Source organism: Sinocyclocheilus rhinocerous, unplaced genomic scaffold (genome assembly GCF_001515625.1).
Source record: "Sinocyclocheilus rhinocerous isolate Xijiao unplaced genomic scaffold, SAMN03320098_v1.1 scaffold1613, whole genome shotgun sequence".
Taxonomy (NCBI): domain Eukaryota; kingdom Metazoa; phylum Chordata; class Actinopteri; order Cypriniformes; family Cyprinidae; genus Sinocyclocheilus; species Sinocyclocheilus rhinocerous.
The window spans coordinates 32,385-47,344 of record NW_015640045.1 but is presented as its reverse complement, the minus strand read 5'-3'; the positions used below and the strand labels follow the sequence as shown (position 1 = coordinate 47,344).

At 35.5% G+C, this 14,960-nt stretch overlaps 3 protein-coding genes across 3 annotated transcripts in view; all 3 read left to right on the top strand.

The window, feature by feature from the left end:
• The first annotated feature begins 480 nt into the window (after positions 1–480).
• Positions 481–3,753, top strand: LOC107752380 (RIMS-binding protein 2-like). The gene is made up of 5 exons (XM_016568335.1): positions 481–785; positions 991–1,153; positions 1,257–1,360; positions 2,385–2,456; positions 2,564–3,753. The coding sequence occupies exons 1-5, from the start codon at positions 579–581 to the stop codon at positions 2,627–2,629; spliced, it is 612 nt and encodes a 203-aa protein (XP_016423821.1). The 5' UTR covers positions 481–578; the 3' UTR covers positions 2,630–3,753.
• Positions 3,754–6,844: 3,091 nt separating this feature from the next.
• Positions 6,845–10,167, top strand: LOC107752374 (carbonic anhydrase 4-like). The gene is made up of 8 exons (XM_016568329.1): positions 6,845–7,404; positions 7,807–7,863; positions 8,389–8,553; positions 8,673–8,818; positions 9,221–9,313; positions 9,396–9,462; positions 9,668–9,831; positions 9,921–10,167. Exons 1-8 carry the CDS (start codon positions 7,347–7,349, stop codon positions 10,095–10,097), a joined length of 927 nt encoding a protein of 308 aa, XP_016423815.1. The 5' UTR covers positions 6,845–7,346; the 3' UTR covers positions 10,098–10,167.
• A 2,456-nt stretch (positions 10,168–12,623) lies between these two features.
• LOC107752375 (dehydrogenase/reductase SDR family member 11-like) overlaps positions 12,624–14,960 on the top strand; it is a 5,665-nt gene continuing 3,328 nt past the window's right edge. The window contains exons 1-3 of the mRNA XM_016568331.1: positions 12,624–12,707; positions 12,853–13,000; positions 13,103–13,312. Of these exons, the coding sequence (XP_016423817.1) occupies positions 12,869–13,000; positions 13,103–13,312 (342 nt within the window). The 5' untranslated portion in view covers positions 12,624–12,707; positions 12,853–12,868. The remainder of the gene's footprint in view (positions 12,708–12,852; positions 13,001–13,102; positions 13,313–14,960) is intronic.

The following is a 14,960-nucleotide window of genomic DNA, read 5'->3' as shown; positions in this document are numbered from 1 at the left end:
AGTCAACAGCAGAACCGTGAGTCAAGTTCTCTCCCATGACTGTGGTATTTGGTTTATACAATATCTCCACAATGTTTTTTGGTTTCCTTAAGTTGACCCATGCAAACCTTTTGTTGACTGTAAAGGATTGTCCTGAAAAGGTGAAAGGGACTTGTAGGGTTACTTCCTTGATGATAATGTGGTTGACAGCTAGCTCTACTTGGCACAGTTCAGAACGGATGGCTCAGCTAATCGGCAGGACTGTGCGCAGCAGGACTGAGCCAAATGCACTGGCAGAGTGTTATTCCAGTTCCTCAGTGCTTCAAGTCCATGATGTGAAATCTGTTCTTTCACTAAAGAGTTTTGTAGACTGACTTTACAAAATGGACTTGATAACCATTTGACGTGTCAGGTTAGTAGTTGATGATGTCTCAGGTAAAACTGATTAATTTGTTCCAAGAGGATTAGTCTGAGGCAGATTAGCTTGGCTACAGCTCTTAATGCTAAAGCTATAGAGAGCATATGGGTGTTTGCTAACCACCTGTCTGCCTACTGAGGGGGCATCAGTTGGACAGTTGCAGGCATAGAAGCAGACTGGAATGGTTGGGCTGGATGTCTATCTATATCCAGATGGTCTTACGGTTGCTACACTAAAAGATATAGAGAACTGGGAATCCGAGAGGGAAATGTTTGACCCGAACGTGCGCCTCTTTGTGGCTCTGTTCTCATACAACCCTGCGGTGATGTCACCAAACCCTGAAACAATGGAGGAGGAACTGCCCTTTGAACAAGGACAGATCATTAAAGTAACGATGGTTATTTATTTATTTACCTATTGTATCTTCTTATATCTTAATTCACAATTATTCAGAACCCCACAATAGTAAATCTGAACTTTTGCATCTTACATGAACCTGCTAAATGAAACGCGTGATCTTCAGATCATTTCTGTCCTACTTAGCTCATGCTGTGATGGGAGCCTCAGAGATAGCGAGATGTGCTCTTTTGTAGGTATATGGAGATAAAGATGCTGACGGCTTCTATAGCGGGGAGACCGGTGGCCGCTTTGGTTTTGTACCGAGCAACATGGTTTCTGAGATTCCTGTGGAAGACGGAGAGTTTAAACTTCGTCTGTTCCAGCAGGGGTTTTTACCAGAGGAGACGCCTTACGTAGGCAAGTATTTACATTTTTCTCTTTCGTTTTACTTGATAAAACTAGCCATATATTTAAGGGATTTAGAGATTGAGTCATGGCTGCTTTGTACTTTTAATTTTAGCACCCAGTGAAACTTCTAGTGTGTCGGATGGCGTGAAGGTCCACAGGATGGTGGCCATCTTTGATTATGACCCTTGGGAAAGTTCTCCAAACATGGATATTGAGGTGATTGCATTTTCCAATAAATATGAAAAAACACCCTGAATACCTTATCAACCGCATAGCAACACCTTAGCAACCGCCCCAGGTACCCTAGCAACCGCATAGCAACACCTTAGCAACCACCCCTTGTACCCTAGCAACCACATAGCAACACCCTAGCAACCACCCCGAATACCTTAGCAACCGCATAGCAACACCTTAGCAAATGCCCCGGGTACACTAGCAGCCACATAGCAACACCCTAGTCACCGCATAGCAACACTTTAGAAACCGCCCCGGGTACCCTAGCAACCACATAGCAACACACTAGCAACCATCCCGGGTACCCTAGCAACCGCATAGCAACACCCTAGCAACTGCCCTAGGTACCCTAGCAACCGCAGAGCAACACCTTAGCAACCACCTGGGGTACCCTAGCAACCGCTCTGGTAACCACCCCAAGGTTTATACCCGTGAATACCCCCTAAAAAAATCTTTTTTTTTATTTGACAACATACCAGATATTATAATATAATGTAAACATTTGAAATAATTTATTATATTATAAATATTATAATATAAAAGTATTTATACATTTTTATGTTTTACTATTACAAATTAAATAAAAAATGTTTTAAGTAATATTTTAGATATTTTAATATTAATACATTGAAATTAGTATACATATTGATTATCATTATGCTTTATTTTAAAATATGTAACATTTTCACATAATAACATCACATAATATTACATTGCTTTATGGTAACATGCTGAAAAAAGTAAAACAATTATAGACCTTTTGAAAGGCTGTACACATAGACAATGAAATATGAATATGAAAATAGTTTATAAATATAACAAGTCTGATCTATTATTTATTCATTCATTCATTTGTTATATTTCTTTAAAGATAAGAATCAGGACATAGACTTCACATCCTGTACTGATTTATGGATAACTAGGTGCTTATACAAATATAGAATTTTAAAAGATGAAATAGAAATCAATGTTTTTTTTTAATTATTATTGTTGTTTTCTCCTTTAGGATGAGCTTCCCTTTCGTGCAGGAGATATTATTTATGTTTTGGGGGAAATGGACAGTGATGGATTTTATGACGTGAGTAATATAACTCTGTTTACCATGCATGTGTTTTTTAAAGGTCATAAGTTAAAGAATATTTTATATTCTTTTATATTCTTTTATACTGTTTTATATTGATCCAGGGAGATCTACATGGTTATCGAGGTCTTGTGCCATCAAACGTTTTGCAACCACTGCCTTGGGACTGAAGGAAATGAGTAATCAGAAATCAGGAACAGGAGAGTGACCTCAGACTGTGATTATAACCCACTTTACTGAATTCAGCTCCAGCTCCATTTTTTAAAAAACCATATAACGTGTCTTGTTTCCTGTAATGACGTATTGCGTAGTGTGTCTCTAAATGCACTTGACCTTTCCTCTTCGCACTGTGCTTAGCATTAATTAAATATGTAAAAGGAAATTGATTTCTGATTAATACAAGAGCTTTTGGAAGCAGCTAGTGCATTTTAGCCTTAAAAGATAATGATAACTTAATAATTGTGTTTTTATACTTTATGCGTCTTCTTTTCACTGCTGATGTCTTTATATGATTTGAGCTATTTTGTAATGTCCTTCCTGTTTACAGCAACTGCACTGGTGTTAGTTTAACAACTGCACTATAGGTTTCGCACACAGTTACGCAGTTCATTTTATTACTGTTTAATGAATTCAGAGTTGTTTGATACAAGTTAACATGCAAATATAAAGACGAATGCATTCAAAAAACATTACTGCATTACAATTAGTCATGGAACACAATCGTTATTAATACGTAATTCACAAGACATTCAGATTCAGCATCTTTGGTTCTCCATAAGATCATCCATCGCAGCCAACAGTACACTCATCCATAAAGTAGGAAACACTACACTGTGTAGAGACCTTTAGTAGTGCTGTCTACTTTATGAGTGACTGCACTGTACCTCTGATGTTCCCGCCTCTTCTCTTCGCGCTCCAATTGTTTCTTTGCACGCTTCCTCTTATCTCCCTGTGCTCCAAATGTTCGTTTTACAACTATTTGTTAAACCTGAAATGAGAATTAGATCAAAATGATGTAATAAAATAAGCCAGATCATGTTTTAGTATGGTTGGATGTTCAGCTGCATCAGCTTCAGTTGTTCATAGCGAGTGTCTGTAAACCACCAGGAAGTTTAGAGTCATTTTTATTGCCTGTTCTGTAGGTGAAAAGGAAATATTACATGTGTAATTAACTCATTTAAAATAAAACAATGTATAATACCTCCAGTTTTGCCGCTTTGTATAAAAAATGTAGCTATGTGAAATGGATTCAGCGTGAACCATTGGAATTGACTATTACATTTTGGTTTAGTAACTACTAGTTTAAAAAAAAGAATTGATGTTTTAATAAAAAATTGAACAATGTATAATACCTCCAGTTTTGCCGCTTTGTATAAAAAATGTAGCTATGTGAAATGGATTCAGCGTGAACCATTGGAATTGACTATTACATTTTGGTATTGTAACTACTAGTTCATTCACTTTTTTAAACATTATTTTCTATCATTAAGTTTTAGCATATTCACCTCATTATATTTACATTACATCAAGCAGTTTACCATCCTTTACTAGTAGCTGAAAACAGAAATGTAGTCATATTTATCTAACATTTTAGGTTAAACCGAAGAGCAGTGACTTACCAGTTCTCTGCCCGCTTGATCCCGGAAACAACAGCGAAAAGAGAAAGAAGTTGTCGCCTTTTAACACTTTTTAGGCCACATGGTGCAAACCACAGGAAGAGGCCCTGCAGTCGCTGTCTTAAAGAAGCACGGATGCACGCCTATTGGACTAGTTTCGTTCAAAGATGGACTCAAATCAATTCCTTTTAAGGGCATTTTAACTGATAAAAGACAGATCAGAAATGAGAGAAAAACCCCTTGGTCTTTAGCATACATAAAAATCACACAAAGAATTAAAGAGGAAGTCTACTAAACATGTGATCAGATTGCATCAGGCTTCCGCATCTGATGGTGTGGCTTTAAAAACATCATATTCCATCAGTTTAAATAACAGCGGTGTTGGTCTGTGAGCAAATATCACCGGTGGAAGATGTTACACTTGTTTTGTGTGTGTTTTTATGAATAGTTTCATAATAACTTGAATGTTTGAAGCATTATCTGGCTTGCGGCACTTGTAGAGCTCTTTCCTGGGGGGGAGGGGTGGTTGCTATGTTGTGCAAAACCACACTGTTTCATCAGCATATTACATATACTTATGAGGGTGTGGTATTGTGTCATATAAATGTCATATGAGTTGAATTTAAAATCATGGCTAATTTTGCATTGTTTTACAGTGAGATGCTGATAAGTAAAACAGTTGTAGATCTTTTGAAATATTATATGCATACGGGATTAAACATATTATGAGATTATCAAATGAAAATGTAATATCAGACACTCTTCCTTCGGTGTCATTTTCCTCAGATGCTTGAATTTAAACACTTTTGTCCCAGTCTCCCCTGAGTATTTGGTAGTTTGATAAACAGGAGGCCGCTCTTTTATTTCTCTGAACATGATGTACACGAGACTTGGTTGTCTAGACAACCCAAACCTCAAACTCTCGTTTGACACGCACAGAAGGAAGTGGGGGATGTGCAGATACTTCTCTGTGATGTACAATGATAGTGTTGTACAAAAAAAACCCATCCCATTTACAGACATCCCATTATATGCACCTGGGTGATTATTATATGGGCAGTTTTGGCTCTGGTGAAAGTAAACATTCTTAAAACATACTTTTCTCATTTCCACTAGTTTATTTAATTTGTCTAATAATAATGTCCAACAGTGTGTATATATGAACCACAGGAGTATTCTGTCTTTATTTTATATTATTTTTAAGTCATGATCATTTCCACTGTGTCAATTCCAGTTGATCTCATTTAATGTATTATGTTTAATAGTATTATGTTTAATTGGAAGCAAAGACTATTATGGAAACATTTTTTGAACATTTTTGGAACAAAATGGCCTTTTTCCTTCTTGCTAATTTCATGGCTAGCAATTTATATATTCAAAATACACACAATTATGATGCACAATAAAAATGGATTTTTTTTCTTTTCCCCTCACACATCACATATTCTAAATATTCTGTAACTCATCACTGACATGTTTGTCGTCTTGGTAAACAAACATACTAACTTATAGTATATTTGTTGGTGGAATATATAATACATTTTACAAATGGTTTGCCATTATTTCACTTATTGTTTAGGATTTTTTTTTTTTATATATAATAATTCTTTTTTTTTTTTACTATTAAATTATATAATATTTTATGATCGCACATTTGTGTCTGCGCCAAGGGTAAAACAATAAAATCGACATAAAACTTATTCAAACATAGTAAAAAGCAGCTTGCATATCCAGCATGTGTGTGAAACACGAGCATCAGAGATTATGAAAGCTGAAGTTTGCATCTATAAGGTCAAATCTAGAGGACGTTGTTTGCCTCCCTTTTCTCAGACACACAAATCACTCACTGAGCAATTCACTGAGACCAATGGATCCTTTATCAGCTCCATGAACTTGATAATGTTTTACAACTGTTTCGGTACTAAAAACTGCGTCTATAAAGTGTATTCTCACTGTTCAAGCAGTAGGGGTTGAGCCTGGACATCCTTTATATGCCTATTTCTGTTCAAAACCAGATTAAGTCCTGAAATAAATGCCATGGTATAGATAGCATCTTTTAACTAACTACTTGAAAAGATGGGTATTATCCAGACAGGTTTAGATTAGGGTTAATTCAATTACCATCTTTGCCTTTAGTTTGTAAGACGAGCTAAATGCCTTCATTATTGCTACATTTAATACACAAATCCAACATTTATATATTTATTTTTTTTAATTTATAAAGATTCAATTAATTATTTCAGACATTTTAAATACAATCAACATCAACATTAATCAATAAATTGTCATTAAAGTTATCATAAATTATGATAAACTTTTACACCGCTATCATTTTACTGTATTTTTAAGTAAGGTCACCATCTTTTCCACGTACATGCCCTGACGGGGATTTCTAAATTGCCTAAAATGTCCGGTTTTGTATGGAAGGCCATTTCTTCATACTTGGTGATGGTAATGACTGTGCGTGCAGGTATTGTACATAATCGACCAATCGTGGCCTGCGAGAAGGTGGGATCTACAGAGGACGGTCAAACCAATGCTAATACGCGTACATACTGTATGAGGACTGTAGATCACGTCACTATGAAAAAACAAAACAAAGCCAAAACCTGGACATTTTAGGCAATTTAGAAATGTCGGGCAAGTCAGCATTTTAAGTAGTGCTGCAATTCAGGGGGGAAAAAAGGTCTAAATGCTGTATGATCCCATATATTCTGTCTCAGAGTCACCACTAGATGGCTTAACTAGTTCAGATCAGAGACTGTAACTGGTGATCTGGCTTACATTCTATTCAAACACCACAGGTGTATTTATGTTACGTTATGCTGTATATCCATGTATCAAAACCTTTATTAATACATACAACAGTAATGGAATGTAGCTTCATTTTACTGTTGTCATGTTTGCTTACTGCTCCAAAGATGGGCCTATGCAACTACATTATTCATTAGTTAGTGATAACTGATAATAAGTGGTTTATCATGTGTTATCTGAAACCAAGTGAAAGTTTTTCATGGGTGGAGAACATTTTTGTCATCATGACTAGATTAGAGTATATTGGATACACTGAATTACTCATAAGTAAGAATATGATCCATCCTAATACAAATGAGTTTTATGGTCTCTAGAGTTTGTGTTGTAAAATGTGAAAGGGAGGGTCATTGTGCTCTTATAAAATGCACCTCCAAAGTATCCTATCGTAAAATACATTCCCCTGTTGTTTAGCTGGATTGATCATTCAGGTGGATTTTTTTCTATTCAAATATTAAGGATGAATGTGCTCTGTTTTTCTGTACTTGCCATTTTATGCAGGTTTGCTTCAAGTGCAGGTAAGCAGGTTAAATGGTGTATATGTCATCTTATTTATCATAAAAACAGATTTACTGTTAAACATGATGCTGCTGAATTTAGGTTAGTCCATCAATTTTAGTGAAGTTTTTCACTGTATATATTGGAAGGCTTGCAAGAATTATAAGTTTACGAAGTGCATCAAGCTTTATTAGAATCTGAGAACAAGAGTTGTTGATTTTTGAACAACTTCAGATTTAAAACATGGAATTAAACACCTTTGAAGGTTTTAGAGGTCCAGTTCAAATCTTTTTAGCCTGAACATAGACAGCATACACTGGTCATTGTCTGTATTCATGTAATTAATTAAATGTGAATATATTTCATTATCGATATATTACATATACATTAGTTTGCAATAAGTCAACTTGGTTTCCTTTCAGATTGGTGCTATCAATCTCAAGTAACTTGCAACAATCAGTCCGAAGTAAGATGTGTAGGTGAGCATTGTGCCTTGTTCAATGTTTTATATAAAATTATTAGAAAAAAATACAGTATTTTTCAAACGTTTGGGGTCAGTGATATTTATTTATATTTTTATTATTTTGAAAAAAAACAAAAAACACTTTTATTAAAAAAGGATGCATTAAATTGCTCAAAAATTGACAGCGAAGTCTCTTTGAACTTTTTATTAATCAAATAATTTGTATTAATCAGCACAACTGTTTTCAACGTTGATCATAGGAAATGTTTATTGAGCAGCAAATCAGCATCTTAGAATGATTTTCTGAAGGAATTTTCATGATGCTGAAAATTCAGCTTTGTCATCACAGGAAAAAAAATGCCATTTTAAAAACAGTTATTTTAAATTGAGTAAAACTCAATATTTCAGCTTTTACTGTACTTTCGATCAATGAAATGCATCCTTGATGAGCAAAATAGACTTCTTTCAAAGACATCAAATCATTCAAACTTTTGAACATATGTGTATGATTTATATTAACATAACATGACTTTTTGTATAGGACCGGATGATTGGGCAATAGTAGCCGCAGACTGTGGAAATACAAAACAGTCACCTATTAACATTGTAACAAAGAAAGTTGTCTTTGACAGTCGTCTGACCCCAGTGCAGTTTACAGGCTACCAAGAGACAATCGATACTCTCATTACAAACAATGGACACACTGGTAAGTTACTCTTAAGTATAGCCTACATTTTCATGGTGAATATCCTTTACCCATTATTGGCAACTGTATATTCATTTCACTTTATAAACAACTTTTGCCATATATTTTATCATCTGTAGTGCAAGTTAATCTGCCAGACAGAGCAGCAATTAGTGGGGCCAATTTAGGAGCCAATTACAAAGCTCAGCAGCTTCATCTGCACTGGGGCAAGAATGGTGGACCTGGATCAGAACATACTATAGATGGAGAGAAATACCCTATGGAGGTAACTATTGAGAAATCCATCTTATTTTTAATGTAAGAACAGGGACGTCCATTTGTAAGTTGAATGAAGTTGTGTGGCTTCCAGTATCATCCATTTCCAGTTATTTTAGCTGTACAAAAACAATCCGTCATGCTGCGTGATATTGCAAAGTGCTATTTGTTATCATTTTTATTTTTATTTTATTAACGTATTATATATAAACACTCTGGTTTATACTAGTGCAAATAGTTTTACAGTTTACTGCACTTTAATTATCAACCAATAGTGGCTAATGAATCAGAAGTCTCGCACATTCACAGAAAATTTCCGCATTGCAAAATAAGGTGAACAGACAGGCTTTATTCCTACTTATTTGTGAATCGATAAGAAACTAAGCATGCATTTTTTTTTTATCCTTAACAGCTTCACATTGTACATATTAAAGAAAATTACAACTCTGTGGAACAGGCCATTGATGACCCTTCAGGAGTTGCTGTCCTTGGACTTTTTTATGAGGTAAACCAACAGATGCCTTGTTAAATGTTTGCTACTAACAGCTAATACAACAGTGTTTTATCACATGCATCTTATTTTACAGGAATCACCAAGTGCCAATAAAAAATATGATGGCATCATAAATTCTCTGAAAAATATTGCACATCCTGGTAAGGTTATTTTATGTACCATTCGAAACTTGATAAATATGTTTTTATTGCTTCTTGTTTGGTTTACAGCAGTGCTATAGTCACTCAAGGTTGCGATATATCTAATATGGGAGGAACTTGTTTGATAATCTATTATTATTCAGACAGGCTATATTTAGAACAAAGAACGGGAACTTGTTGACAACTTGTAAAACATCTTTTTTAGGCACCAATGTAACACTGTCAGCTGTATCATTAGACATGCTCATTCTCCCCCATAATGAATTGGAGAGGTACTTCCGCTACCAGGGGTCCCTCACCACACCAGGCTGCTCTGAAGCTGTGGTCTGGACAATATTTGAGAAAGCGATTCCGCTCAGCAAAGAACAGGTAATTTGCTGTATGTATAAACAAGTGAATCTTTAACACATCATAAGAATGAAAGAATACCATATAGCCGTCTTTTGTTTGTCTTGCAGCTTTCTGCGTTTTCAAACCTGACGTTTTCTGACGGGACTGCCATGGTAAATACACACCGCCCCGTTCAGCTGCGGTACGGACGTGAAGTGTATTATTCTAGGAGTTATGTTTTTTGTGTTAGCACTGCCTTATTTGTCAGCTCAATTTTCACATCCCTCTGTGTTCTCACTGTCTGATTTATGTTGAGGTTTTACTCGGAAGCAAGATATTTATCATTCATCAAATAATTCATGGCGAATCAAACTTTATTGTCATTCAGCCATGTGTGGCTTCAACATGTATATCTAACATAAAATTATCTAGTATGTAAGGCAGGTAGTCAAACATATGCACCCTCTTCACATCCCACGCTTGAGGTCTTCTGGAATTTATCTAGCTGAAAATTAATTATACAAAAATCATAATTTTGATATCTATTGAACTTATATTAACTGTTGTAAAAAAAATATATATATATATATATTTAACTGTGTCCCAAATTTTGCATGCAAACGTTACTGCACAATAGTCCCTGTTATAAGAATGTAGAACGCTCTTTTTGTGGAAAGTATAAATTAGCAAGCGCAAAAGGACACTGTTTAACATTATACAGCATATTATAGAGGACATAAAGAACATGGCTGCACATGTGATGAGAATACTTAAGACTTAAAAACTTTAAAACTGGTCTTGGGTTTTGTTATGATTATAATTGCTGTATTCTGTGTCCCAAATTTTGCATGCAAACGTTACTGCACAATAGTCCCTGTTATAAGAATGTAGAACGCTCTTTTTGTGGAAAGTATAAATTAGCAAGCGCAAAAGGACACTGTTTAACATTATACAGCATATTATAGAGGACATAGAGAACATGGCTGCACATGTGATGAGAATACTTAAGACTTAAAAACTTTAAAACTGGTCTTGGGTTTTTTTATGATTATAATTGCTGTATTCTTGTTTTTCTGTATTGGTAAATGTTCAGCCAAAATATAAGCAATAAAAACCAAACAAACGCATGGTCATACAATGACTTTTAGGTGTTTTCTCTTAATAAATGTTCACTAATTGATTATTACTGTTGCCTCTAGTAATTCTGTGTGATTTTTAATTTCTGACCTATTTTTGGTTCATTTTAAGCCAGCAATAGTAATTTTCAATCAATAGTTGAGTTAATTAAAACAAGCCAGCATGCTGGGTCAATCATTTAACCCAACTAGTTGGGTTAAAAACAAGCCAGCGAAAGGTTGCCAAAATAACCCAATCTGAGTTATTTTTAACCCAGCATTTTTAGTGTTTCAGTGTATAATATATAACTAACCCTGTGAAAATTTCACAGGCTGAACACTTTTTAGTATTTATTGCACCTGTTAAGAGCTGTATGGAATAAAAAGGAAGTGTGTTCTCATTGGCCAGATTCTCAGAAGACAGATTATTCATTGATGTTCCAAGTTGGGTGATTTGTTATTGGTACTGAATACCTGGCAAGGAAGGAAATGGCAACTTTTAGAATTTTAAATTCAAAGAAAAAAAAACAACTTTATTTTGAGTGGCAGACAATATCAAAAAGACTGGGATAAGCATACTAATTAATTCATTTATTCATAAGCATAAACACATACCACCTGTAGCCTACCTCTTAGTATCAAAATTTTTATTAATTTTATACTCATCCAAAACATGCATGTTGCATGTTTAATTCAAATTAATTTAAAGAGAATGAAAAACACAAATTAAAAGGAGATTATCAAATTACGTACCAAATAAAATAAATCTAATAAAATAATAAAAAAGGTAATTAAGCCTAGCTAAAATCACTCAAATCAGATAAAAGCAATGCTGAACGTGTAGTGTACGAGGGTGTGTTCGGGCGGTGTGAGCAGGTGTTAAAACACCTTTGGGCTGAAAAGCTTTGCTGGATCTGGCAACCCTGATCACTGTGACTACAATCAGCTGTCCAGGACCTGATCTTCGTGAGTATGATATACATTCATATGTGATACATATACATGCATCGATGCTCCACACTCCAGTTCAGATGGTGGCGGTAATGCACTAATAAGCTAGTCTGCCAACCGCCAATAAACAGAAGAAGAAGAAGAAGAAGCTCTTCGTGAGAGAGTAACAAGCATCATGGATCGCTGGAAAGGCAGGGTTGCTGGAGCTACCAGGCTGAACACTTTTTAGTATTTATTGCACCTGTTAAGAGCTGTATGGAATAAAAAGGAAGTGTGTTCTCATTGGCCAGATTCTCAGAAGACAGATTATTCATTGATGTTCCAAGTTGGGTGATTTGTTATTGGTACTGAATACCTGGCAAGGAAGGAAATGGCAACTTTTAGAATTTTAAATTCAAAGAAAAAAAAAAAACTTTATTTTGAGTGGCAGACAATATCAAAAAGACTGGGATAAGCATACTAATTAATTCATTTATTCATAAGCATAAACACATACCACCTGTAGCCTACCTCTTAGTATCAAAATTTTTATTAATTTTATACTCATCCAAAACATGCATGTTGCATGTTTAATTCAAATTAATTTAAAGAGAATGAAAAACACAAATTAAAAGGAGATTATCAAATTACGTACCAAATAAAATAAATCTAATAAAATAATAAAAAAGGTAATTAAGCCTAGCTAAAATCACTCAAATCAGATAAAACCAATGCTGAACGTGTAGTGTACGAGGGTGTGTTCGGGCGGTGTGAGCAGGTGTTAAAACACCTTTGGGCTGAAAAGCTTTGCTGGACCTGGCAACCCTGATCACTGTGACTACAATCAGCTGTCCAGGACCTGATCTTCGTGAGTATGATATACATTCATATGTGATACATATACATGCATCGATGCTCCACACTCCAGTTCAGATGGTGGCGGTAATGCACTAATAAGCTAGTCTGCCAACCGCCAATAAACAGAAGAAGAAGAAGAAGAAGAAGCTCTTCGTGAGAGAGTAACAAGCAACATGGATCGCTGGAAAGGCAGGGTTGCTCTTGTCACTGGAGCTTCAGTGGGAATCGGAGCTGCAATCGCAAAGTCTCTTGTCCAGCATGGCATGAAGGTGGTCGGCTGTGCCAGAAATGTGGAGCAAATAGAGGTAACAGTTAATGCACCGTTAGCATACGCTTTATAGCATACACTCGCGAGAAGTACATGTTTAGGCACCGGCTGAAGAATCGTGTGTTCTTTTGTCTTGCAGAAACTGGCTGCTGAATGTGTCAGTAGTGGATTCAGCGGCACTCTGATCCCATATAAATGTGATCTGTCTGTAGAGGACGACATGTTATCCATGTTCTCCTGGATCAAAGTTCAACATCAGGGAGTTGACGTGTGCATTAATAATGCAGGTTTGGCTCTCCCTGAGCCTCTATTGAGCGGCAAAACCAGTGGCTGGAGGACTATGATGGATGTAAGTAACACTGTAGCGACGAAAAAGCCACCGACTCATTTCTGCGAATCGGTTCTTCCCAGTAGCTCATTTCAATGAACCGTTTCAATCGATGGGTGCTTTCGAATCACTTAAAGATTCGATTCTTTTAAGAATCATTTGTTTCGAACCAATGGCTCGGAGCCCGTATCAGACTGTCAAAATCACGTGATTTCAGCAATGAGCGCTCTGAAATGTTTCGAAAGTTCAATGGTTTGCCGTTCGGGGGCGATCTCTGTGAACCCATGAATGAGAACAATTGAACCAGTAGGCTATGGTTTTTATCTGATCTCGGATCCGCTTTATACATTTGTAGACATTTTTAATGAAATATTTGTGTAATTAAAAGGAAGAGTAGTAGGTAATATTGTCTTATTGGTGTTTTTAGACAAGCCATCCATAAAACAAAACAAGCCCCGCAAATATGGGATGATATTAGACTCTAAATGATTAATAGATGCACGTACAATTATCCATGTACTGCATACATTTTATACATGTATCTTACTAACCACAAACAAATGTCTTTCAATTTGAGTCTGTGGAATTCGGGATTAAATGATTGTGCAGCGATTTGTACAAATACAGACATGTTTGTGAATAAAAATGTTTTGTTCTGCATTAATATATCATAAATTGCTCAAGCAAAAAGGAATCTGTGCATATGTGGATCAGGTGACACGCGTGCATTAATTGACGTCTAGTTCGAGTCAATCTTGTTCGGTTCATTTGGATTTTGAGACTTCATTTTCGCAGTTTACAGCATTTCACGTCCCACACACACACAACTACCAACGAACAAGGCCCAGTGCAATTCATTAACGTGTACACGATTTGAAAAAATCGCAAATGTGCCTCACTACACTAAAACAAATGCTTTTCAACCGGTGTCTGCAGAGTTAAAGTCTCAAAATCCAAATGAACCGAACAAGATCGACTCGAACTAGACATCAATTAATGCATGCGTGTCACCTGATCCACATATGCATAGATTCCTTTTTGCATTAGCAATTTATGATATATTAATGCAGAACAGAACATGTTTATTCACAAACATCTCTTTATTTGTACAAATCGCTGCACAATCATTTCATCCCGAATTCCACAGACTCAAATTGAAAGGCATTTGTTTGTGGTTAGTAAGATACATGTATAAAATGTATGCAGTACATGGATAATTGTGCGTGCATCTATTAATCATTTAGAGTCTAATATCATCCCATACGCAAAGAACACATAGGGCCTATATATTTAATGGTATTTGATGAATTGTTGATTGCAATAATTCTATTTAGAATTAGAATTATATATAAATCTCTTCCATCTTTTTTTGACCCTCTAGCTCTAGCACTCTCTATTCTAATTCTATTTATAAAAAAAAACTAACACTAATAATTAATAATAATTACACTAGCTTTTCTAATCTTTTTGTATTCTATCTACAGTCGTGGTCAGAATTATTGGCACCCTTGGTAAATATGATCAAAGAAGGCTGTGAAAATAAATCTGCATTGCTAATCATTTTGATCTTTTATTAAAAAAATTCACATAAATCTAACCTTTCACTGGAGAATAAGAATTTAAAATGGGGGGAAATATCATTATGACACAAATGTTTTTCTCAAATACA

Coding starts and splice junctions, on each gene's coding strand:
- LOC107752374 (XM_016568329.1), top strand. CDS start 7,347: ATGAATGTGCTCTGTTTTTCTGTACTTGCCATTTTATGCAGGTTTGCT. Junction 7,864..8,388: donor GTCCGAAGTAAGATGTGTAG/GTGAGCATTGTG, acceptor CTTTTTGTATAG/GACCGGATGATTGGGCAATA. Junction 8,554..8,672: donor TACAAACAATGGACACACTG/GTAAGTTACTCT, acceptor TATCATCTGTAG/TGCAAGTTAATCTGCCAGAC.
- LOC107752380 (XM_016568335.1), top strand. CDS start 579: ATGGTTGGGCTGGATGTCTATCTATATCCAGATGGTCTTACGGTTGCT. Junction 786..990: donor AACAAGGACAGATCATTAAA/GTAACGATGGTT, acceptor GCTCTTTTGTAG/GTATATGGAGATAAAGATGC. Junction 1,154..1,256: donor AGAGGAGACGCCTTACGTAG/GCAAGTATTTAC, acceptor TTTTAATTTTAG/CACCCAGTGAAACTTCTAGT.